The sequence below is a fragment of the Lagopus leucura genome, unplaced genomic scaffold (genome assembly GCF_019238085.1).
Source record: "Lagopus leucura isolate 7727_CA_CO unplaced genomic scaffold, USGS_WTPT01 Super-Scaffold_100002, whole genome shotgun sequence".
Taxonomy (NCBI): Eukaryota; Metazoa; Chordata; class Aves; order Galliformes; family Phasianidae; genus Lagopus; species Lagopus leucura.
The window spans coordinates 69,147,199-69,173,541 of record NW_024962263.1 but is presented as its reverse complement, the minus strand read 5'-3'; the positions used below and the strand labels follow the sequence as shown (position 1 = coordinate 69,173,541).

Below are 26,343 nucleotides of genomic sequence, written 5' to 3'. Positions count from 1 at the left end.
ATGACCATAGTGCAGAAAAACACAAAACACAGAGCAAAGAGATGCTACTCAGTTGAAGTAACTCGATGTGACAGTAAAGGGTAAACCAACAACTCTTACTTCTACCTAAAATAACTCTCTTCTGGTACTCAATCATTCACACCCTCTTTTGCAATGCAGGTTTGTGCCTGTAACGTCAGCAAATTAAGATGCATTCCTTCCCACTCAGGTAAAACACACTTAAGTAGCCAAAGTGTCCAATAAAATGCCAAGGATACATACCATAATGTCTGCTTCCCTCGTAGCATACCGAAGATTAGGATCCAGCCAGTACATGACTGCTTTTACCTGCTCAAAGTTAAGGAAGAGCACGAACACCAGGAACAGAAAATACAGCACACTGAGACCTGCAAAAAGACTTTGCTTTAGAATCACACACATAAAACTCCTAGTGCCACAGAGTCCAAAAAACTGCCTTACAACAGATACTCAATGCGTGCCTGGTTTGCACAAATGAGTTTTCTACACACAGCAGTTACACACCCAAAAACCTAATGGACAAGTCAGGTGGTAATCTTTAAGCATTCAGCCTTTCTTCCATACCACCTCCTGTTTCACATTCTATAATATACATTCAACTGTATAAACCCAGACAAAAAAAAAAATCAGACTAGATAGTTTCAGCACAAGTTGCACAAGCCTGTGATCAGATAGCTCGGCAGTAAATGGTAGATTAGGATCACAGGATTGGTTTTTTCCAACACAAAGATCAATTTATTAATTCCACCTGGCAATTCTGAGCTGTGCTTACAACACAGAGTAGCTACAAACATAAACCAGCATACTGGCATGATCAGTTAGTTCTGCCAGTTGGAAAATTTACTGTTTCAATCTTCTCAATATAAAGATAATGATACGTTTTTACACCATTATACACTATGAAATACTACCGCATTTGGGAACACCTCCTCTTTCTTCCCAATGCCAAAATACAGCTTTATTAAAAGAAGGAAAACTTGTAAGAACTTAAATAGAGTCCTGCATAGACCTGTGGGTAGACGAAGCTGCTTATGGCAATACATCTTTACATTGTTCACAAGTTCACAGACATCTACATCTACATGAACACTAGCACTAGTTCTATAGTCTAATACTCAAACTTACTTGTGTCCTGCAATGTCATGGTGGTAATGTCATGGAAGGCAGAAAAATTAACATGAGTAAACTTAATATCTTCTATCTAAAATAAATTATAGCAATTCTTCAGAAAAAAAAAATATATATATATAACTAGAGATTAACTGCTAGAGTATGGAAGAGAAGTTCCATTCAAGTGCACGTGCATGTACAGGAAGCACATACTGCCCTCTGCAGCACATCCTGAAAACACAACAGGTACACAGATGCCCAACTACTGGAATGAGCACAGCCTGCAGGTGGGATGAATCCCAAAACACCAAGGTGCTACTCCTGCCTTTCACATACTGCACAGGTGTGAGACCTCAGGCCAGAAGAAGCAAAATTACAGAGGGGAAAATGTTGCTCCTGAATGTTTGCAGTTTTTCCACCAGAAGTACAGAGGCTCTGAGAATGTTCTTTACTTTATATTTGCTCAGAAGGGAGCAGTAGGACCTGTGTTTCCCCCACCACCATCAGGATTCATTAAGTACTATCTAATCAGCAGTACCCCCTCAATGTCAACAGATGAGTAATCAACTAATTTTGGAAGCTACTTATTTTTAGCTACATAAGGTGGCCTGAGAGAGAAGTATTCACAATTCCTTAAAAAAAAATAAAAAATAAAAAATAAAAAATAAAAAAAGAGGGGTCAGCTTTTAAAGCAAATGTGCCTAATTCCCTGTAAGCAAGCTTAACAGCTAGGCTATGCTCTGTGAACTCTGAATTATGTACAAATACAATTTCTTATGCTTTTGCCATGTAATTCACGTGTTTAAGGATCAGGATTTCACTCTGATTCCTGTAATTAATGGAAATATTTTTCCCCAACTATAAATGCAATTAATATTTACACTAATTTTATGAAAGGAAAAGCTAAAGAGTAAAAAACAAAACAAAACAAAAAACCCAAAAAACAAACGCATCAGGAATACAAATGTATGTTGAGCTGCACAACTCTGCCTTGTAAGAAATGAAGGAATAGCACATTTTGTAGATAATGAAAAGAAATGCCCTGTTGAACTGGATTTAGTCAGAAGTCAACTAGCTCATACAATAGTTACAAAAACTTTTTAGAGTGGGAAGAAATGGTGTTAGAGAGGGAACAGAATTCTTTGTTGTAATCCTATTGCGTCCTGATTAGAAGGAATGCTCCTTTTCTGACAATTTAATTTACACCATCTTGACACAGAAACTCCACTGACATTTCCCAACATAATTAAGAACAGATTATCAGTAATTGCTCAGAAGTGGGAAGGAAGAGTTATTCACAGAAGTATAATGCACAATTATATTTCATGACAAACCTATTCATCTCATCTGGGGGGAAGCGTGGGGACTATCAGTCCCACAGAAGCACCACATGAATTAGGAAGACAAACTTACCAAAAACCATTCGCCATATTGCAGGGTGGGGGCGTGTAAAAGGCCCTGTAAATAGTAAACAAAAAGCCTATTACAAGACAGTCCATAAGTGCCATGATCTGTTTCTGAGTTCTCATACGAAGATTTGGCACAAACATTGAGAAATTCTCCATCAAGGTGTGTAATATGCCATGAAGTTTGGGGATCCTTGCTGTATATTAAAAAAAACAATGGCAGCAGCAGAACTGAGAGGGACAAGACACTGCCTATTAATAGGACAGACAAAGTGTTCAACTATTTTAATGGGAGCTGCTTCCAAAACAGTAATATACTATTTGCTTAGCAGATGTTTATTGCAGCTAAAAATCCCCCAATCTGGATTCCAGACCACAGCTAACACGTGGCTTGAAACCATCAAATACAATTTTTTGTGCATTAGCAAAGAAAAATGGTGCTCAGCTTCTAATGACTACAAAATGTTAACAAACAGGCATATAAAAAGAACTTGCAGACTAAATACTAGACATCTAATAGGATTTAAAGCACCTGTGTTCTTTACCAGGGCCACTATTATATACTTTAGAACCAATGATTACACTGACTTTGATTACACTGACAATACAATGATTACACTGACTGATCAAAAACCTCAGAGCCCAAAAAGCAGAAGAGGTAAGTCTGGTTTAGACATTTCCACTTTGACACGAATTACACATTTAGGTCACAAGAAGTGGCTGAATTTTCAGTGCATGCTGAGGATCCCTCTTTCACAGTTATAAGCGTGAAATTCATTTTTCTCTGACATTCAGTTTTTCAGGGATTACTTTTTGAAAGCCATCAATTAATGAGGTTCAAACACAAGAAAAATACATTCCAACCCTGAACTACAAAGCAGTCGTGCACACAATCACTGTTCACTTGTTTCAGGATGTTGCCACTCCTGAGATTCTTTGGAGTTGACACAATAATTATTCTCTTGCAGACAAGAAGCAAAAATTAGAAATGAATCAGGAAAGATGCCATTTCTTCCACTGGATTGTCACCCAAATGATTTGCCCCTTTTGCACTTTCTGCTGCCCACACAATTACCAGAACTTTCATCTGCCTTTAATTTCTACCAAACAACTGTGGTTTTACACTGTAATATGATTTACGTGGCTTTTAACTATCACTAGGTGATTTATGTACTGTGCTACATCTTTAAGAATTTGTAGAATGACACTGCTAAAAGTAAAGGTAAATTCATTTAATGTATTTCTTAAGGAGCTGGCAGCATTGTTAGCAACTGTGAGCTGCGACTGTGCACCTGCAAATATGGACCCTGATTTTGAAAACCTGACTTCCTTGTTAGATAAAGACAAGCTATAAATAACTTATCTCCCCTCAGAGTGACTGCAACCCATTTTTAGACTGTTCTGTAATACAAAGGAATTCAGAAGTTAAAAAAAAAATACATTTCAAAGAGGTACTTCAATCAAAATAAATATAGTGGCAATAAAGAGAAATTTATGTGTTGCAAAAAGTGATGTATGAACCTTACTCACCATTGGGAAAAGCTAGAACACTGATGATTAGAAAGAAGAAAATCACAGAGAGGATACCCCTCCAAATATTTTCCTCTGGGACAGAATCATCCCTGAAGAGACAGAGAGCATCAAAGTGTTAAAGTGTCATTTTAAGGTTGAAGTTGAAAGACACTGAGTATATAATCATTTAAATGAAGACTACATAGAAAAAAGTACAAGAAATAATCATGCTGGTTAAGTACCAAGTCAAGATAAGAATTGCACTGAGTGACTTTCACTGCACTTCTTGCTATCCCTGTTTTCGTGGTCTCTGCAATCCCCTTTGTTCCCATGGCCTTTTCCCAATGACAAATACCTGGTGCAAGTGCCAGGACAGGGCAATTAATTATTATAATCAGCATTTAATATTATAATGCCCCAGGTTCCTGTACCCTAGTCACAGCCCAGAGAGTCCTTCTGCTGGGGCTGGGGGAAGCCCACAGAGTAGTTTCTAGGCTGTGTGAGGCAAGGTACTGCGTTTAACATTGACACAATTGAACTTAAAAGAACCAGAGGAAAATATTAACCTGCTTTGTGATCTATTAAGCCATAAATCTGAATGAAATACAAGGTAACATTTGTGCTATTGTCATATTACAGCCAGAAGAGAGATCTAAGAATTCAGTTTGGAATAACAAGGCACACTTGACTGAGCTCCTCTTTCTTCTCAAGCTGTTAGAAAATAAAAAGATATAGAGCAGTGAGATGACCAAAAAAACATATCCAAGTCTCATCAGCAGTCAGCTTCTAGCAGACTTCAGTAATAGGCATGGAAAAACTTCCAACTATAATTATAAGCACATTATTAGTAATATATAAAGTAATATTTAACAATGCATCAGCTAGTACTACTCCGAGTTTTACTATCGTGGTACTTTCATGTACTTGTGGTCAGTTTATCTATTTAAATAATTCCTTTTATTTATTCCCAGTACGTGATATAAATAAAGAAAAATCCCAGTCAATGTTAGAGGGACTACAGGTCTTCCTGGTAGAGCATTTGGCACATGGCTGAATGGTTCAGCAAAGAATCTGTGGCAGCATAAATGTGTTCCACCTTAGATATATACTACAGTCATAAAATATTTCTCACTTTGCCAAATTATTTTCCTTTCCCTCAAAATTGCACCTCAACAGTTCCATAGCAGACCCTCACCATCATGAGGCACTTAAGCACTGCGTTAGTTCATCTGTATGGCAGGAAAAAGTGCATTAAACATGAATGGTTCCTCTGCAGGCCTTTGGGATTCCGTACAGCATTTCTCTCAAACCAGCTGACTCCAGATAGATACACCAGCAGATACACCAGTCATTCTCCTGCAGTCGTGCTGCACAGGCTGAATCCTGAGCTCCTGGCCCTAACTCTGGCTTCCTTGGCAACCCCAAAAGCCTGGTGTTATCCACAGCACTTCCAGACAGAGCCTCAGACGAAGCCATATTCCTGCTTTAACATACACAGATAACACACACTCACATGCTGTCACTGGTGTCATCACGTATGGGGATTCCTTATTATTTTTTGAAGAGATAAGAAGTTCCTGAAGTCATATCAGCACACAGTTCAGTGCAGCCAGATAAGAACTGAAGGGCACTGTGATCACATCAATTGATTCTCACTCCAAGGCCCTCACCTTTGCTTATCAGCTTTGAGGGTATCACTCAGTCTCAGGAAAGCTGTTCTAATCTTATTGGTTTAGGGAGAAAAGAGTGTCAGAGAGATATTGCATGAACTGTTAAACCGCTTCTCGCTCCAAGCGAGTGGTAGAAGCATTTCATTTTGGTCGGAGTTACCTTTGAGGAGGCATAGGTACCCCATCTCCTTGCCAGAAGCAGGTAAAAGGCAGGCAGCAGCAGGAGATGGTTAGGATAAGAATTACAGCGCTTTCCTGAAGAGTTATTTTGGGGAACACCAAAAGAAACAGAGAAGCAAAATAACTGTCAGAGGAAAGAGGCAATCACGACAAGCTGCAATCAGGAAAATGTGCTAAATCATCTCTTCACTTCGCCTTAGGAACTTTGATGCTGACTTTGAAATATAAGCACTCACGCAGCACAAATGAGGCTTGTGTGGGAGGACAGAAGAAAATTCTTACAGCTTAAACCCACTTCACAAATGTATTTTTCAAGTCTGGGGCTTTCTGCAGAAATAATAAAAAACACGAAGTGTATCATATCTGCACAATCTTTTCCTCTCTCTTGATCTTCTCCCCATTCCAGAGCACTGTAATAAACTAACCCATTACAAAAACATAAAACGTTATCACATAAGAAAAAAAAAATTAGGACACTGAACTGGAATAAAAATAGTTAGAGCACTAAATTTAGAGCATGTGGGAGGAAAAAAGAGAGTCTTCCAAAAATGCACCTAAATCCATAATAATCCAGTTTGAACAAAGGGATGTAAAAAACTACAGATCAACACCCTCACAGGTCTTGTTCCTGCTCCTATAAAGCCATGCACATCACGCTAGAAGCTGCCAGTCTGCCACCTCCCTCAGTCCTTCCTCCAGCAGCCCTCCTGCAGGGCCACCATTTCCTTTCTCAAGGGAGGGAAAGAACAAGGAGAGCTAGAGCCACTCCACTCCTCTGCTCTGGGGTGCAGCCTGGAAGCAGAGGAGCCGCTGTCTGGCTCATTCAACAGGAAACAAGCAAGGCAGCTGCAGCCATTGTCAGAGGCACTAGAAGGATGTGCTTTAAAAACAGATAACCCACTACTCCACACTTTAAAATGGAGAAGCTAAAAACACTCTTCTTTCTCTGGATTATGATTAATACAAGAACGTTACCGCTATCTGAAGCAGAGTTTCATCATCAACTGTCAGCTCAAAGTCAGTATCATCTTACTCTCATTGATCCCAAGGGAGCCTCCACATTATGGCTTGCTGCATCCAAGGGAAAAGTATTTTCTAATTTGATCTGAACCCTCTTGTATTCCTGACACTGAACAATTACAGAAGAGGCAAGAGAGACTTCAAAGGAAGCAGAATTTCCTCTGCCTGCACTGCAGTTCCTGAAAACAAAAATAATTTACTGAAGATGAATGTATTGTGGAAAATCCCTTGCTTAATATAATTGATCAGGGGCGCTGTGGAACAACTGACAGCAGAAAGGAAGCAAAGAAGAAGAATCTGTCACATCTTAACAGTCCTTAGAGCCCTTGAGATAGAAATCCAAATGCAGCCACTGCAGATTCACACAGTAAGCTGGTGGGAGTAGGAAGATGAGAGCTGGGAACACACACTGATAGCATGTTGGGTACTATTCCCTCTCCATCTCAGCTTCTCAAAGAGAACATATGGTTTGGGTAGTGTTCCAAATAAGGCAACAGAGGCAGCACATTGGTATCACCCCCATTTAAAAAACTCCTGGGACAGCTGGAGATAGCAGAAAAGGAGGAAAAAAAATGAACACAAAAGAAAGCAAACAAAGAAAAAAGTAACTCTCAAAACCCCTGAAGAGAATAAGAGAAGAGTTAAAGAGAAGCTGATGGTACTTAAACACAGGAAGTGAGGCAGAGAAGAAAGGCAGACAGGGAGAAGAAAATGAAACGGAAGTCAGTTAGAAAGCTACCAAGACAAATGGAAATAAAAGCTAGCAATCCTCTTGGGGAACAAGTAACCACCACGATATTAAAGAAATATTCCAAGGGCCATGAAGACTCTGTAGTTCTGAGCTTGCTGGCTGACTCATCCTCTACTTGGAAGAATTAAAGGTAAAAGTCCTTTCTTCTCCCAAAGGTGAGCGATCAATTCCATTAATCCTTCAGAATGCTATTTGGATAAGAATTCCCTAATAACTCATAAATTTGACTTAAATTAGATAATGTGACCTAAATCAGCCCTACAACAGGACGAGTTACCAGATGGGGAAATAGGGCCCTCATAGGAAAGATTCCTAATTCAACATCATACCAAAGCATAGAAACATACCTCTAATTTAAGAATTAAAGAGAGATCTCTCAGACAGTCACCCTCAGCTAAAATCTTGCCACCTGAATAGAACAAGTGTTTATCAAGAACACCTTCACTGGGGCCATATATAGAAAATACAAAAAGAAAACACACACTCAGGGCCATGTGCTGCTACACTCTTTTACACTTCCTCATGCTATTTTCTCAGCCCAGCCCAGGCACGATCGTTACTTCTGTGGCTGATAGAACCTACCCATTTGAATCTTTAATACAGATGACACACCAAATTGTATCACAACCCTAGGGATAAATAATGATGTTCCACTGTCAAAGGCAGAGTATAATCAACGAGGCTACTGCAACCTGAGATTAAATACATACTACAGCACTAAAGCATCAATGAGTCCAAAACTCAATGCATTAGTTTAGTTAGAACCTCACAGGAATCACTTTTAATCTTTCCCAGCCTCAACGATTCTGTGATATTGAGCAACGTGGTTTTAGTGGGTATGGTGGAAGTGGGTTGATGGTTAGACTGGCTGGAGATGATCTTAGTGGCCTTTCCAAACCTTAATGATTCCATAATTCTATCAGAGGCTGCATGACATTGCTTTGGGGAGGATCGTAATGCCATCACATCCCCAGATCCACCCAATAGGAGGAACAAAACATATGGGCAACATGGAAAAGCAGCGCAACATACCCCAGGGAGGGCACTGCTACACACTTCGTTTACAAACGGGGCTCCTGGAGTTACCTGTACCCACTCTCAGCTTTATCACCATAAATGAGTGCAGCAGTGAAACCCACAGAGCTTTTCCTGTGGTGGGGAAAGGACGTGGCCGGGCTTACCAGAACAGGGGCCTAAGTCCACGTGCGATTACCCTCAGAAGTTACATGAAAATGACAGCACAAAGCAGCCACTTCTGCCCGCTGCACACTTGGTAATTTACTACTTGGTGATGTCATCGCTGAGCTCCTTGATAGCCCAAGGAGAGCCATTTTTGGCTACTGCTCAAAGCACACACTCGTTTTTTTTTCCGTAAAGGAAGCCACAGAACGGCGGACAAGCCCGAGGAGGGGCAGCGGCAGAGAACGGCCCCTCAGAGGAGGCTCTCCCCGCAGGGCTCCCTCAGAGCACGGCGCACACGGCCCGCTACTGCATGCACAGCTCCCGCTCTCGCCCCGCGCGCCCCCCTTCTCCTTCCCCCTCACCCAGGGGCGCGGCGCGGGGACGGAGCGGGGAGGGGCACCCACACCTGGTGAAGGCGAAGGCCATGAGGCTAAGGATAGTGAAGCTGAGGAGGGTTATGGTGTGCGGCCGGTAGAAAAACTCCAGCGTGATGTCCTCCACCTGCTGCTCGTTGATCATGCGGAAGTGCAGGCGGTAGTTCACGTCGTCCTTGCTCAGGGTCCGGCTCCCCACGCACGCCGCCATCTCGACCCCTTCCCCTCGGCTCGGCTCGGCCCGGCCCGCCCCACCCGAGCCCGGCGACACCGCCGCCGAGGGGAAAGTCGCCGCGCCCGCCGCGCCGAGGGGCGGACCCAGCTCTGCCGTTCACCCACGCGACGGGAGAAGGCGGAGGGTGGGCGGAGCGAAGCCGAGCCGCCTCCTGGTGGAAGCGGTGGGACGACCCTTTCCCCTCTGCCGCCCCTCTCCCCGCTCCCGAGTGGTCTCGCCCGAGCGCCTCCTCCTTCCCCCCCGCCCCGCGCAGGGGTTGCTGGGCTGGGAGGCCGATGGGGGTTGAGAGTGGGGTTGTGATGCTGCCCCGTGGGTGAGGTGAGCGTGCTTCGCTCCCTTCCTCCGCCTCTTGTGCACCGCGGAGCACCGCGTGGAGGCGGTGGATGGCCGTGTGGGCTCGGCTTACCGCCCGCTGCGGCTGGCTGAGGGCCGCCGGCTTGCTGGGCCTGAGGAGCCGCGGCGGCGCCGCGCGGGCGTGCTGTGGGGCGGCCCCGCTGCCTGCGCTGCTCTCTGGGCGCAGGCTTCCTCCGTGGAGGCTGCATGTATCTGTAGGAGACTATGCCCGGCCCTCCCGTGCCAAGGGCGAGGCCTGTGCTCCCAGAAGCAGCCTGCCTGTAGCAGTAAAGCAGGAGCAGGCGGCACCAGAGACGGTCTCTGACCTGAGCGCAGCCAAACTGTATGAAGGTAAGAGACCTCAGGGAGTCCTGCGTTCAGTATTGCTGTTGGCGCTCTTTTTTATTCTGTTCTTTCTTTTCTGACCTGTTTAACTGAAGTACACAAGTTGTTTTGAAAGTAACACCTGCTATTTATTTCCATGCAAACTACAATAGGTACGAAGAGCACAATAACAATTTGATAGGGCAAATTCTCAGCTACAAAACACTGTTTTCCAACATAGTCACCACTGTTAGCTATGCATTTTTGGCAGTGATGAAGAAGAGCCTACATGTAGATGTAAACATCTACACCAGTGGAGTTGACCTGCTGTTGCCACCACTGAAATGCAGCACCCACTGCCTCACTGTGCTCATGTCCACTGTCTGTTCTCCATCAGCATTCAATAAGCATCAATGCATATCAATGGATGCCATTTTTTCTCACGTGGAGGAATTCAGTGACGGGCCTTTGCTTCCTCACTTCTGCTGATGCTATTCTATCAGACTGCCTCTCTGCTGCCATCTGTCACACAGCTACAAAATGTACCAAAATATCGGTGGGAAGGTGCAACATCTCCTGCCATATCATCAATATCCACCTCTGACACTGCAAGCCAACAAAATAAAATAGGAGGCGTTACTTTCAGAGCAGCTCTTACATTTATCTGGCTTTCCTGACTTTCATTTGGTTTTACTCCCATAGTTAACGTAGAATTCCTGCTGCAGCTCCATAGCATATAAATCCAAAATCCAAAAATTGAGCTAATCCAAAATAAAGTTGTAATGTGGTGGGTTGGAGCAGATCCTTGAAGGCATTTTGTTTTCATAACTGTCTGCAGCAGCTGAGCAGGGGTGGGGGAAAGCAGTCCAAAGCAATTCACGCAACACTGAGAGTTGGTCCAGAGTAGGCAACAGGAGGCAACAAAGTGTGAAGCACTGCCATAATGAGAAGTGCTTGTCAAATTGTCTTTTGAGGGAGATAGATCTTGGTGTTGTCTGCCTCACTTTTCTCTACTAAATATTTTCAGAGTGGCCTTTTTTTATATTCATGTCTGAGAGAGGATGTAAAAATAAAAAATACTGTTATCTGGAAATAATGTCAGTATGCTGAGGAAACATGATCTGGAGTAATAAAGCAGTCTTATATATTCAGATTCAGCTTTGAGCCCAGACAGCTTGGATCTTACAGAGCTTATTTTTGGGGTGGCTCAGAGCTGCAACTGAGACCTGTGTATTTGTGCAGCTGGTTCTGGAAACAGCACAGCACCAGATCTGACAGGTCAGCCAGCTTATATGTCTCTGCACCTGCAGCACAGTTTGTTTACGTGCCAGATTTGATCTGCAGGCACATTTACTGTTGTGCAAGTATGTGGAGCAGTTTGCCCAGTTGGCAGTATGTAATAGGAGAGACATAGCTTATACTTTTTTTAATTATGATTTATTAATTTGAGATCTATTTTATGATAGGAAGTTTAAAGAACTTTGAGTGGGGGGGGAAAAAAAAAGTGCATCTGTGATACAAGAATGAATTGTAGTCTATATTGATTTGTTCCTGAATGGAAACGCATCATATCCATATAGACTCCTGGAGTGCTCTTATTACTGTTTAAGATGTAAGTGTTGCTAAAATGTTTTATTGGGCTTTTTTTGCCGAGGCTTTGAAGTGGCAAGAGCTGCAACAATTGAATTAGTCTATGCAACACTTCCTAGAACAATAGCATCTTCCTGCTTATTTTGAAACCTGTCTTTGTAGTTCAGGTTTGTGTTTTTTGCCACTTAAGAGTTTCACCCAAGTGTGTAGGAAGTCATTGCGCTAAGGTACAGGACTCAAAAAATCCCCATCCAGGGGAGTTAATAATTAGTGCTGCTGATCGGTAGTCAGTTGAACAATTGAGGTGAATGCTGATGGACAGCCTTCAAAATAACAATTCTGATTTGCCAGCTGCAAGTTCCTGTCACTTGAGAAATAGATGAGTTGAGAGGAAATATTTTCAAAAAAGAGAGCAAATTCTGTGACTGAACAGGTGAGTGGGAGCAAACACAATGGTGCTTATTTGGGAATGTTAATAAGTAGGAATGGAGCTCGAATTTTTTAGCTGTCAGAGGTGGTGGCAGTCAGCAGTTATTCTCTAATGGTTGAGATATGATAGCTGAATTGAAGGTGTCTGTGAAATACCTTGACAGTTAAAAACAACTGCAGTTCAAGCACTGTATTTAAAAGAGGTGCAAGACAGTGGACCTACCAGGTAATTAAAAATAATCTTTCCAGTAGCTTTTGGTCTGGATTTGATCAGGCAAAAATGTATTTGGGAAGACAGGAAAGAAGTATTTTTCAATAAAGTGATGTGATCTGTTGTCTGCAGTGATGAAGCTGGAGGCTGAAGGCAGGGTTGTTGGGCATTTGGCTCAGATTTAGCGTTATGAGCAAGGAGTTGATGGACAGTGACAAGGAAATGTCACAGAGGCAAAAACTGGGAGCAGAATCTTTTTGCATGTCCTTTCAAATAACAATAGATTTGCTGTTCATTTCTTGCAAAAAATGTTGTTGCTTTTTGAGATGGATTTGAGGAGATCTCCATAGCCTTTGAGGGGAGCAGCTTTGTCATTCACAAAATGCACCGTAATCTTCTGTATTTATTTCTTAGACTGGGATGATGTTCCACCTTCATCTGCTTTGGAGGAGATTTCCGAGGAAGAAGCTGTGAAGATCATTGCAGATCCACTTCTTCCTCCTCAGTCTTCCACACTTCGAGATTATGTTGATCACTCAGAAACCCTGACCAAGCTTGTCCACCTAGGTGTGTGTGATTTTGTTTACGTGTTTTCTGTGTGTCTGAAGCTTTGAAAGTTCTGCAGTTTGTGTTTTGATCTTATTGGTGGTTTTGTAAACTTGAACATTTCAGGCTGTGGAAACGATGACCAGTAAGAAGGGCAGCAGAATATTATGCAGAGTGAATGGAAAAAGCTGTGCATGAGTCACACAGCAAGGATACTTCACTGAAATTGTCCCCTTCCCTTATGTAATGGAGTTAGGAGTTCCTTGTACATATTTCTGTGCAACAAGACAGGTCTCTGCATGCGGTACATACTAGCGTGCTCAATTTCTCACATTCAGGATTCACTGAAGATATCTCTCTTCAGAAAACAAATTTAGCAAAAGAGTCTGAAAACAGTCTGTTTGTTTTATCTGGAACATTTCCATAATATACAACCTTCGTGTGTTCAGCAAGGTATGTTAAATAAGGGGAAAATTTTATATATATGTATGTGTGTGTGTGTATGTATGTATGTATATATATATATATATATATATATATGTAAAAATATATACACACATACTACTCCTTAGAAACTTCAGCATGACTTTCTGAAACATTTATAGGAAATCAGGTCTGTGTTTAATTAAAACAGTCTCTCATTTTATTTGTTTCTAGGAGTTGATTTATCTCAAGTGGAGAAACGTCAAAAGGCAGGTCAACTCTTACTGACCTTGGACTTTGAAAAAGATATAACTAAAATACTTCTGTTTCTGAAGGATGTGGGTATAGAAGACAGTCAGCTGGGACCGTTCCTAACCAAAAATCCATACATCCTTGGTGAAGATCTGGAAGCTCTAGAAACCAGGTATGCTTTTATGATATAAAATATCAACATGGTGCTAAGGCCTTAGGGTTGAAGTTTCCCAATTGGCTTAAGCTTGTCTGAACGTGTGTTGCTGCCACATATATTCAGCTCCTGGCTCCACGTTCCTTTTCCCATCAGTCAGCATTAACACATGGTGGTGGTGTCATAAGTCAGTGCTCCGATGCATTTGAAAACTGACCATCGTATCAAATTTTACTGCTCAGGTTTTCAGTCTGACTTAACAAGATGCAAAGCCGTACCTCCATAAAAAGATGAGACACATACTTTAGAAAGGAGAATAAACAGAAAAGAGTGTCTCTTTTAGTAGCAACTTGGAACTGACTTAACAAGGAGACTGCCCCTTGATTACATATGCTTCAGAAGACACTTTGTTCTGAATATATTAGCTACTTGTCTGAAAGTAAGCACTGAAGAAATAAGAAAAATGTATGTATATACACCTGTTTCTCCAGCAGCATGACTTGTAAAATGATGGGATTTGTGTTGGAAGTTGTCATTGTGTCTACCAGTTTTGTTGGTTTTAGGTTTTTGGGTTGGTTAGTTGTCTGAATCAAGCTGTTTAATAGTATAACCTGTTCTCTGCCAACAGTGGAACATCTTCTTTAACAGTAATTATTTCATTAACAATTCTTTGTCTGGTCATTTCTAGAGATATAATGACATAATGGTGGTAACTGTGAATATTCATTCACAGAAGTCTGTCCTGAGTATTTTTAGATTGTTAGCTTTGGAGTATTATTTCTAGAACTTTAAAGATGAAATTTGTATCTGTGACAGGAAACCTTTTAAACACTTTTAAACAAAATCCTTCCTGAAGTTAAATATCCCAAATTAAAAATACTAAAGATATTGCTATGTATTATCTTAAATATATTTCTTTCCTCAAAAAAAAGAGCTTTTAGTTCTTCATTTAGCCAAAGTAATTGAATGTAGGTTTGGAGCATGTATTTCTGTGCGAATGTTCCTTGCCACAGTGCTGATGTGATGACTTGTAACTGTGTTCCAGTCTTTCTCCTTGTTGGTTTATGGATAGAAACAGTTTCTCTTTATTCTGGTGTTTTACTGCTTCCTTCCAAATGTTTACAGGTGGGACACCATTAAGTTATGAAATACTCAAGGTACCAGCACCAAGCTATACTGATTTATCTTGTAGCCATAGAGATTCTAGCTTTCTTTATTCATCTGTATTTGCCTGTTGCCTATCTTTAGTAAGGGTTAGATTCTGAAATGGAGTGATTGAATTCTTCTGATGTATACTTTCATTAGATGTGTTGATTATAGACCAGAAAAATTGCAGGAGATGGACACAATGTCAAAAGTACGTCAAGGAGGCTTGCATTAATCGAACACTTTTTTTGTTTTCAGAACAACTCATGTACATACACACATGCTTTGCAAAGAACTCAAAATATCCTACTATTTAGAAATTGGAAAAAAAACCTCTGTCTGGTTGGGTTATGTATGTAATAACTTTCCAAGACTGAGCTGTGAAAGTACATCTTTATGGAAGCAGGTATATTAACATTCTCACGTCAAACACAGACTTGACTTTTTTTCTCATTTTTCTTCTGCTCTTCCATCTGCTTATTCACTAAGTGGCCTTTTAGAAACGGTAGGCAAAACTAACCTAGCTGATTTTTCAGCAGTAGTCTTTGAGTTGAGATTGTGTGAGTTACTTAAGTTTTCCAGAAGAGAGTAGGTTTTGCTACAGTAAGTTTTGTAACTCACCTGTGAAGTTAGATCCGTTTTTCAGTGACTGTTCTGTGGCAGTCTGTGAGATTGGGGCTGAATGAGGCAATCCAATTTCTTATTCGTATTCCACAGCCTGATTTTTTTTCAGTAAGTTTATCCCAGATTGGCATTGATGAATGCCTTTCCACTAACTTTAAGGTAAGTGTTCCACAGAGGCTGAACATGTCTCAAATAGCTGTCTTTTGAAAGCTGAGTATCACCTTTATATAAACACTCCATCACAGATGGACATGGTATCGGTTACATCACGCTGGAATGTTTTATTGCTATGGATTCCACATTGCCAGGAAACAAAACACAAATTTTCATAGATTTGGCATTTGACTTCGGATAAACACTGTAAAAGTCAAAACATTCCATAATTCATAATAATTTGACAGTTGCAAATCAGTGTCTGTACTGCAGCTGCACCAGATGCTTTGTTTTTACGGAATTATTAATGATGACTTAAAACTCTTAACATGCTACATAGAACTGCTGACCCCTGCAGTAAGAATGAGAGCTAACCTTAGTGCCAATACTCACAAAGTTATCTCTAGCCTTGGTCAGATTGAATGACTGTTCCCTAATGTACTATCTTCTAGAGTCAGCTGATTACAATCTTGCTATCCCCCTTTTAAAAGCCTTTCCAGATTGCCCAGAAGTGCTTCAAGTGTGAATCTTAATGACTTGTTAATAGAAAACAAAAGGAAAAGAGTCAAAACAACTGAAAGTTTTTGGTTTTTTGACTGCTCATTTAGCTGTGTTTTTAAGATGCTTGACAGGTAAAGCCTTGAAAAACAGAAGAAATACAGCACAGCCAACCTGCAGCATTCAAAAAAATGAGATAAACTATGAAGGAATAATTATTTTTGAGTCCTGCATTTCTCTCCCTTGTCATCTCTCAGTCTCTGAAGCTACTGTAGCCAGTGTTAGTATTGCCTGGAGACTAGGCTGCTACTCTTTGAGTTGAGATGCCTTCTTAGTTAAGAATTGGTCCTCTGGAGCTTATTCTTGAGTCTGTTCTGTAGAGTTTTTTGGCACGTGGTGATCTAATTTCTGAGACTTTGTAGAAAAGGATGTAGTGACTGGAAGGTATTTTTACTTCTTCACTCAAAAAGGTATAATTTAATATAGCCTCTTTTTTTCCTACTCTAGGAGTAAGCATCATTTGCAGAATATCTGCTTCTGCAGAACATTCTGCAGTCTAGACGGTATCTCAATTGCTGTCAAATCAGTTCTTATATGACCAATTTTCATCTAACAACAATTGCTTGTGTTTCTGAATGTCTGTATTCAAAGCAAACCTTTTCAAATGGTAGGACAGTTCTTAGTAAATGGTGATGTAAGGACAGGCAATAGCAGATATAGCTGCTTTAAACCGGTTTTGGATCACCCAAGAAAGGTCACAGTTTAGTAATAAAGAAGAAATCTTTTATCGCTCTCAAAGGATTAGGGCTCACACAACACTCCAAAGGTGACAGTCTCCAAGTAGGGAAGTTTCCTTTGCAGATGCCAGCCCTTAAATGTGACTATGGAGGGATAGGCCCAGGGTCCCCCCTTCTGGGCAAACAGGTGAATTGCTTCCACCTGTGCTCTTAGGGCTGGCTATGTCCCTTCACCAGGTGCTCAATCACTGGTTCAGGCTGTAACCTGTGATTCTGTGATTTCCCATACAGGTGGCACATAGGTTAACCATGTCTCTTTTGTACCCTGTATTTTCCCATCTCAGCATTTTTTGAACACCTTCAGGGATGGTGACTCCACCATCTCCCTGGGCATCGCAATCCAGTGGCTGACTGTTGTTTCAGAGAAGGAATTTTTCCTAACATCCAACTTAAATCTCCTCTGGCACAACTTGAGGCCGTGCCCTCTAGTTTTATTGCTAGTTATGCAGGAGAGGAGGTTGACCCCCACCTCACCATAACCTCCTTTCAGGCAGTTGTAGAGAGAAATAAGGTCTCCCCTGAGCCTTCTTTTCTCCAGACTGAACAATCCCAGTTTCTTCAGCTGCTCTTCATAAAACTTTTGCTCTAGGCCCCTCAGTAATATTGCAGTAGTGCTTGAAACAGGATTTCATTTTCACTGAATTCACAGGATCACAGAATTTCAGGGGTTGGGAGGGATCTTTAAAGATCATTGAGTTTAACCCCCGCTGCTAAAGCAGGTGCCTTATAGTAGGTTACACAGGTGGTCTTGAATATCTCTGTAGAAGGAGACTCCACACCCTCTCTGGGCAATGTGTTCCAGTACTCTGTCACCCTTACCATAAAGTTCTTCCACATGTTTTTATGGAAATTCTGTTTTCAAGTTTTAGACCATTACTCCTTGTCCTATTGCTACACACCTCCAAGAAGAGCCTGGCCTCATCTGTTTGCCTCCCCACCCTCCTTTAGATATTTATAAACATTAATCAGATCCCTTCTCAGTCTTCTTTTCCCCAGACTGAACAAACCCAGGTTACTCAACCTTTCTTCTTACAGGAGATGCTCCAGGCTCTTTATCATCTTTGTGTCCCTCTGCTGAACTCCTAGGAGATCCCTGTATTTTTTTTAACTGAGAAGCCAGGAACTGGACACAGTATTCTAAATGTGACCTCATCAGGGCAGAACAGAGGGGGAGGATCACCTCCCTTGATCTCTGGCCGCTCTTTTTAATGCATTCCAGGATACCATTGCCCTTGGGCACAAGGGTGCACTGCTGGCTCCTGGCCAACCTGTTGTTCATCAGAACATCCAGGTCATTCTCTGCAGGGCTCCTCTCCAGCAGGTCAGCCCATTAGCTGTACTGGTGCATGCGGTTATTCTTCCCCAGGAAGAATATTCTGTACTTGCTCTTCTTAAGCCTCATTGTATTCCTCCCTGCACAGCTCACTAGTTTGTCCAGATCTTGTTGAATGGCAGCACAGCCATCTGGTGTGTCAGCCACTCCTCCCAGCTTTGTATCATCAGCAAACTTGCTGTGGATGGACTCTATCCCTTCATCCACGTCACTGATGAAGATGTTGAACAAGACCAGACCCAGTACTGACCCCTGGGGATCACGGCTAGTTACAGGCCTCCAAGCATACTCTGCACATCAAACTCAATGAAGTTAGGGGGAAAAAAAAGATCTGAGCTGGAAAGAAAGATAGTTTTGTTAAATATAAAAACATCAGTCAGCCCCTTCGCCTTTCTGACAAGCAGATGTTTTATAACTAAAATCCTTGGACTAGTGACTGAAAGTAGGGACCTCTTGTAACAGAACAGCTGATTTAGGAATGTCTTTGGACAATGTCTTTACAGGTGGCATTGTTGTGTGATATTTCTTCTCCAGTGTTATTGGCAAAACGGAGATGTATGAGGTATATTACTCTGTTCTTTCAGCAGTAGAAATGGAATTCATTAAAATAGCAACAGGCTGTGTATATCTTCTTGTCCGTATCCTATGATGATCTATTAATGTGTTTGTAATCTAGGAGACAGGCTGGTAGTTAAATGTAGGTTAACATAGTTATCTGCTAAAGTACAGCTGGAAGGAATTAAAATCTGTCTTCAGTATTGACATTCTGCTCTGAGGTTTATTTAACTTCTAATTAATTGGGAGGGATGGTATTTTGCTTTTATGATAACTGCAGATTTCCTTCTAATTATTTTTGGCAGAGTTGCATGTTAATGATAGAACATCTGTCCGTTTATAAGATATCACTGAGGAATTTAAACAAGTACTGAATAAATGAAGGCAGTAAAATTTTCATCACTGGATTTTATTTTGTTTTTGTTCTGTTTCTAGAGTGGCTTACCTAAAATCAAAAAAATTCGGTAATGCAGAAATTACTCAGATGGTCTCAAGAGCTCCATATTTGCTGTTGTTTTCAGTGGAAAGATTGGATAACAGACTGGGTTTCTTAAAAAATGAACTTGGCCTCAGCGTAAAAAAGGTAAAAACTGTACTCTGAAGTCTTTAAGTACCTTGTCAGCAACATCTCAACTGCCTTAGAATATGAATACTTATGTTTGTCATCACAAACCTTAGTGACACTGCCCATGTAATGCGGAGAATTACAGGACTATTAATGTGATTTTAACCTTCTAAAAATGTAATAGGGTGTCTAATATTCCAAAAATCCTGAGGGCTTGAATCATACAGTGCTTGAAGATGATCTGCTGTAGGATACTGTCAAACAAGCACGTGTGTACCCAGTTTTATTACTCCTGGTGATTCATGGGGCTGAATGCATTGCTGAGAACTGCATGCATCTTTTTAACTTTGAGCAGATTCTCTGTTTTTGTTTCTTCAAGATACTGTAACTTAACTTACTGTATCTTAACTCATCAGCGAAAAATAGTCTATTCTCCAAATGCAAATCAAACTAAACACTGTCATGTGCTCAGTTCACTGAGAGTAATCTTTGAGACCGCTTCTCAGAGCGCTACCATGTTAGGTGCTTAGAAGGTTTAGCACCATGCTTTGAGATTTTGACGAGAACTAGTATTTTAAGCTTCCTAGAATGAGTGGGCAGCATTAGTTGTTTCCTGCAATGGCTGGTGATTGCAATAAATGTTAGCTTTCAAGCAGAATCTTGTGTTTTTCTGTTGCTTCTTTAGCTAAACAGTCATAGCTGACACAGTGCCTGTTCTCGGTCCTTCCAGGCTTCAGGTGCGAGGTCCCTGCCTTGTACTTGGGGGGGATTCCAAGTGATCCCATGAGTCAGGAGACATGGAGTAATTTCTTTTATTTCCATAGTACTATGGTGTTAGTAGGTCCTGAAGGGGACAGATAAAGTACTGCAATTGAAAAATTCTTTTATAGCCTCTATCAGGTAGTTTTGTTTTGCTTATTTCTTTTTAAAGAGATGAAGAGAAACAACTCAAGCACTGAGAACGAGAAAGAGCTCTTCAGTATGCTTTCTTCTTCTGGGGAATGCTTTTACTCTTGTCTTCCAATCTGTTTTGTAGTGGCTACAGTCATGTTCATTTGGATAACAAAAAAATACATTTGATTTTGCATGAAGATTTAATCAAGATGCAAAGAATTTACTCATTTTTGTATTAGAGTTCTAATGAAATGCAAGTGAAAGTTCGTTCCTTTTCTAATTGCAAAATAAAGTTTTTCCCCTCATGGATAAGTTTGTAGGCATGCTGTCAATAATAATCTTTCTTCTGTCTGTGGGTTCTCCCTAATTGCAGACAAAGGATCTGGTAATTCGTTTTCCTAGGCTGCTGACTGGCAAATTAGAGCCCGTAAAAGAGAATCTTCAGGTAAGCTTGTTAGTAGATGTTGAAAGTATATTCCCTATCCACATAGTTTAAGAGTTGACTGAAAATAAAATTCCCTAGAGGAGAATCCTGTAAAAAAAAAAAAAAAAAAAAAAAAAAAAAAAAAAAAAAAAAAAAAAAAGGTCATGAAATAATTTTGGGGAAGACAGATGGGGAGCACAGAAAATAATTGAGCATTCTGTCAAACAGCTTCTTTTCCTCTATGGTTTGCAAGCATACAGCATACTTGGAACAATGACTTGTTCTGTTCTGATGTAGGTTAGAATCTTCATCTGACTCCCTTCCTGCCAAAAGTTGCTATCCGATGACACAAATTGTTACCCATTCCTTTACAATGAGTGAAAAATGCAGCTTGTTCCTTGGGCTCTTTTGGTCTTCGGTTGTGGGTTTTTTTTATTTTTTTTCTTCTTAATTACTATGGGGTTTTGCTAACTTAGTTTGTTTATGAAGATTTAGGAGCAAGAAATGTGGTTTTGATTATTTTCCTCTTGGCAGGTAGCTAGTGTGCCAAAATGTCCATTTGACACCTATTGTCTGATAGCAGATGGTCATTATTAACAACTGTTGGGTAAATAACTTTAAACCCACAGGGACTCCTTTCCCCTTTGAAAATGTCACTGTGTATTGGTTTAATTATTGTGCTGTAAAGCTGCTAGGCCAAACAGCATGATGTAGTTTAACAATTTGAGAAATCCCATTATCCTATAATGCATAACTATGAATTAAAATATGTAATTTTTCAGACAGACTCACCACTCTGAAGCCATTAAGCACTGGGAGTCTTGCAATCTGAAATGTGTGTGTGGTAAGGGAGGAGACTGGAAAGTAGCAGACTGTTCCAATTAATAGTGCTTTCTTTTTAACGAACATTGTTTCCACAGGCTAGGGAGTCAGTATATTACAATGAATGCACTTTCTGAGACTTTCAGTTCTTGGTAACTATCTTTTGTCTACCTACAAGGAAGTGTAAAGTATTGTTGTTATTGTAGCATTCCTACTTTTAACACGTAGAGAGAAGAGGAGGAATTCTAGGTCCTTGATGTTGGAATCTACTGACACTTAGAAGCATCATCTTTTGGGGAGGTTGGATGAATCCAACTCAGAATCTGATTTCTGACCTGTGTATCCTTACCTCGGGTGGGCAAGCAGCGTTCACAAAGTGTAACCATTTAACAGCATTTGCAAGTGATCCGGTGCTATCCCTCACTGCAGCTTAGAAACAAGTGCTACAATCGACACTGGTTGTCAGGACATGCTAACATGGATTAAGCAATCTCAGGGGTAGATTATTCAATCCTCTGAAGTTCTCATCAAGCACAATTTGAGATTCATTGAGAGAATAAAACAGGAAAGTTTGTATTACCAGGATGTGTTGGGGGAATCACATAGAGTGTGTTGGTAACAGCTAGGACTTGCACAGTAAGGAAATTAACATGTGGCGTAGAGAATTACTGACTATTAAGTGTATTTAACTGAACACTTAAAGCAATTTACAATTGAGCTCCCTATTTATGTCCAGAAAACTGTTGCTCAGTTTCATAGCGCAGAAAAGACGAGGTGGAGAGACTTGCCAGAACTAACTCTGCAGTAGAGCCAGCCATATATCTCCACTGATTTAAGACCAGGCCGTACTTTCAGTTGTAATTCTTAATGCAATAAGCTACCCCTGCCAACTCAGATCTGTGGAAAGCACCTCTGTAGTGCAAACACATACCTTCATACGTGACTGCTGTCTTGGTTAGTATTTCCATGATAAGGAAATATTTATAAAGCAGATAAAAAAGAATCAGGAGTTGGCAGACCTGATTACGGTCATCTTTGGAAGCAATTGCCAAAGGTATCTTGAAAGGTGTATTCAAAACCCAGATTCCAGACCCTTTGCTTTGCATTTGCCAGGAAATCCTGGAAAGGAGCTTTGGTGTTGTCACATCAAACTGGACAAACAAAAAGCATCATCCTTTTTGCCAGCTGTGAAGAAGTACCTGAGTTGGATTTCAAAGTGGATTTTCAAAAACTGGCAAGCATACCCACTACATGATTGAAAGCAAGCTCCTTGTAAATGTCACATTCGGATAGAAGAAATGGCTGAATTATGAGATGCTCTTGGATGCTAAATTCCTTGATCAACAACTCTGAACTGCTTGCTGCCTGCACACTGGGAGGAGTTCTCACGATTTTATTGAAAAAATGTGTTTTATTTTCCTTTTGAGGAATATAATTAAAGTCAAGGCAGGCTTTGAAAAAGACATCTTACGTTAGATGTGAACCAACTGTAAAATGAACTGAAGAGCTGTTTTGCACAGCTCTTTCAGTAGAGTTCAGGATTGAAATTATAGTCCCTAGTATAGAAAATATGACTTGAATACATTAGCAAAAGAAATAACACATAAACAAAAGTAGTCACTTTGAATACTGTGTTTTACTGGGTTCAACAGCTCCACAACTAAAATGTCAGTCTCTTTTGGAAGTCTGGTATTGGAAGTGATGAAAAGCTCTTGGGGGAGAATTTTTATGCTTGTAACTGCTATGCATACCAAGATACAGGAGTTTTTTTGGTTCATATCTCAGACAAACTGTAAAATAGGTAGCATTCACACAAGTAATCTAAATTTCAAGAATGTTCTATAAACAAATTGTACTTCAATCCAGGGGTGATGAACAGTTCATGCTCCCTGACTTCAAAGGATTAGATTATTACGGATTGCATTCATATTACTGTGTAATAAAAGAGTTACATTAGCTTATTTCACTGGCATGTTAAAACAAGCTAACTTTGTTGTATCTGACTTTTGAATATTGTTCTCTTTTTCAGGTTTGTCAAGTTGAATTTGGTTTTCAACGTAACGAAGTTCAGCAGATTGCGTTTAAAACCCCCAAGATTTTAACTGCAAGTAAAAAGAGACTCAGGCAGACATTTGACTACCTGCACAACATAATGGGCATTCCCCACAACATGCTTACTCGCTTTCCTCAGGTGAGCTGTTAATCTAAATTGGAGGTGCTATTTGCACAGTCTAATTCATTTCATCATCATTTGCACCCTTTGATAGTCTCCAATTCTTTTTGTGATAAATATCTTCAAAGGCAGATGTTGCTGTACAAGAGAAGACAAGTAGGTTTTCTGAACTACTGGTTTGGTGAAAGTGGAGGCTCACTGTATACAGGACATACAATTCTTCTATTTTTATGTGACTTGTACTCTATTTGAGATAACTTTTTATTGGCAACTCAACAACTATTGAGGATTGACTAAAAAGCAAAAATTGTGTGGGGGAAATATGACTTCTCTTTTGGATTTTTATTACTTACCTTGTTATGTACTACATCTACCATTACCTGACACTGATGGTTGCTATATCTCCAGTTTGTATCTCGCTTCTGTTTTACTTGACCTGTAAGTGATCACAAGTCTTGTTCACTACATTCTCAGTTACGTTGTTGTGGCTTTGTCGTGCTTCACCTTGTTATTTTTGTTCCTTTTGTTTGGAAGAGAAAGTGGAGGGTTTCTTCCATTCCATGTTTTTTGTGTAGCCAAAACTGCAACCATCTCTTCTCTCCTATCCTCAAAAGTGAGGGGTTTCAGGACAGGGTTAGGGCAATTCAGTTTCTATGTATTCTGGCTTGGCCATGTCCCTTTGACTCCCACATTGTCCACACATGATACATCTGCATCCTGCCATTTTCCCCACTTTTTTTCTTTCATATGTGTTCCTCTAATTCATTCCACCATTATTTTCACCCTCTGATAGTCTGCAGTTCTTTTTGTGACAAATATCTTCAAAGGTAGACATTGTTGTGCGAAAGAAAACAGACGGATTTTCTGAACTACTGCACTGTGCCTTTTGATTGTGTTATAGAAGAAGATACAGCCATTCACCCCTTCTGCTGCCGCTGTTCTGTGGTTGTTAGCTCTTCATTTCTTCCCCATAACAATGCTAATCTAAATCTAAGCATTCCTGATAATAGAGGAAAAACGTTTCGGTAATCTTTTTCTCTGTTTCCAAATGTCTTCTTCACTCCTTTGGCTGTGATTCCATGAATTATAGCATGAAGTTATCTTATATAAATGTACTAAGTATCATGCTCAAGAGAGTTGTGTTGCTCCCTGATTTTCCTGGTGTATGCATCTCAGCATGTTATATTGAAACATTCATCTAGAATTTAAATAATTTTATATATAAATACGAACTACTGGATGGTTGACAAAAATGAGGAGGAAAGATGTAAATTATCTGTTTTTGTGCTCCAGTTTGCCTGAAGAATGTTTTATTTTAGATTCATTAAAGTCTGAAATTTAGACTACCTAAAAGATTCTCTTTTATAATTTTAGGATTCTTTCTTTCTGCTTTCTTAGGTTTTCAACTCAAAGCTATTACGAATCAAAGAGAGACATATGTTTCTTATATTCTTGGGAAGAGCCCAGTATGACCCAACTCAACCCGGCTACATCTCCCTGGACCAGCTTGCATCCTTACCTGATGAGGTGTTTTGTACAGAGATTGCCAAAGCCTCCATGCAGGACTTTGAAAAATTCTTAAAAACAATTTAATTATTAACACATGTAGAAAGGAATAAAGTTATGAAATAAACATTCTTAAAAACTGCTTCTTTCAAGGTCTCAACTTCCTTATTGTTTAAGAATTAATTACGTCCTACAAGTGTTTCATAAGTAAAGGCTTACAGTGATGTTTACGGAGACTTAAAAGTATATTTAAAAAGAGTTAGGTGAGTATATGTTGACTGATATTGATGTAATCCTTGAAATTAATTGCTATCTTTTAATTCAGCATGAATGATGGAGCACACTAACAGAAAAGTAAATTGAAGTGGATTTTTTTGTTTTGTTTTACTTTCAATGATTTGGAGTTTGGGGAGATGGAAAGACTGGTTAGTGATTTCTCCCCAGTCTCTCCTCCTGTCTTCTCCCTCGCCTTTCTAAGAAAATAGCAAGTTAATGTAGTTAGCAAGCTAATGTAGTAGCAGAGAAGTGGCACAATTACATGTTCTCATCTTAGAAGCTAGTAATGTTATTTGCTCTTTTATATGTCAGAGAGGAATACACTATTACGTATGTAAAGTTCCTCATAGAAAAGGGCATTTTTTAACAGGTTACAAAGGTTTTTCTTTTTGAAACAGGCTTCTGAAGTTCATATCCTAAAAGCTGTGCTGTGAAACTTTGCTTGAAATACAACAACAACAACAACAAAAAACCCACAGCAAATTGAATCTAGGCAAATCACAATAAGAAAAACAAAAAAGGCTCCTTCTAAAATTTTAGGGATGTGCCTAGTTTTGTTTTAAATCACTTTTGTCTTTGCCTTGTTGACAGGAGAAGCAGTTTGGCTTCACCCTGATGTGATTTGTATGTCTTTAGTATAGAAATAACCACACAAAAAGAGGCTGTAGTATGTAGTTAATTGGCTCAATCATAACTGAAGTAAAATGGGAACTGTGGGGAATAGTGAAGGTATTTTATACTATCAATGAATGAACTACATTAATACAGAATTACAAAATGCAAGCTGATTGTCCAAATGCAAGCTAACACTTTATTGTTTAGAAGCTTCTATTCTTCCAGTTAAAGTAGGTCAGGAA

The 26,343-nt window shown here is 40.2% G+C and overlaps 2 protein-coding genes across 3 annotated transcripts in view; one reads left to right on the top strand and one right to left on the bottom strand.

The window, feature by feature from the left end:
• PTDSS1 (phosphatidylserine synthase 1) overlaps positions 1 to 9,469 on the bottom strand; it is a 28,100-nt gene extending 18,631 nt beyond the window's left edge. For both annotated transcript variants that reach the window (XM_042869691.1, XM_042869692.1), the window contains exons 1-4: positions 9,256 to 9,469; positions 4,065 to 4,156; positions 2,542 to 2,586; positions 262 to 386 (exon numbers count right to left, since the gene is read on the bottom strand). In XM_042869691.1, the coding sequence (XP_042725625.1) occupies positions 262 to 386; positions 2,542 to 2,586; positions 4,065 to 4,156; positions 9,256 to 9,434 (441 nt within the window). In that variant the 5' untranslated portion in view covers positions 9,435 to 9,469. The remainder of the gene's footprint in view (positions 1 to 261; positions 387 to 2,541; positions 2,587 to 4,064; positions 4,157 to 9,255) is intronic.
• A 195-nt stretch (positions 9,470 to 9,664) lies between these two features.
• MTERF3 (mitochondrial transcription termination factor 3) lies at positions 9,665 to 25,352 on the top strand. Its single transcript, XM_042870106.1, has 7 exons — positions 9,665 to 10,142; positions 12,760 to 12,912; positions 13,549 to 13,738; positions 19,262 to 19,409; positions 20,659 to 20,730; positions 23,561 to 23,722; positions 25,103 to 25,352. Exons 1-7 carry the CDS (start codon positions 9,842 to 9,844, stop codon positions 25,295 to 25,297), a joined length of 1,221 nt encoding a protein of 406 aa, XP_042726040.1. The 5' UTR covers positions 9,665 to 9,841; the 3' UTR covers positions 25,298 to 25,352.
• The last annotated feature ends 991 nt before the right edge of the window (positions 25,353 to 26,343 follow it).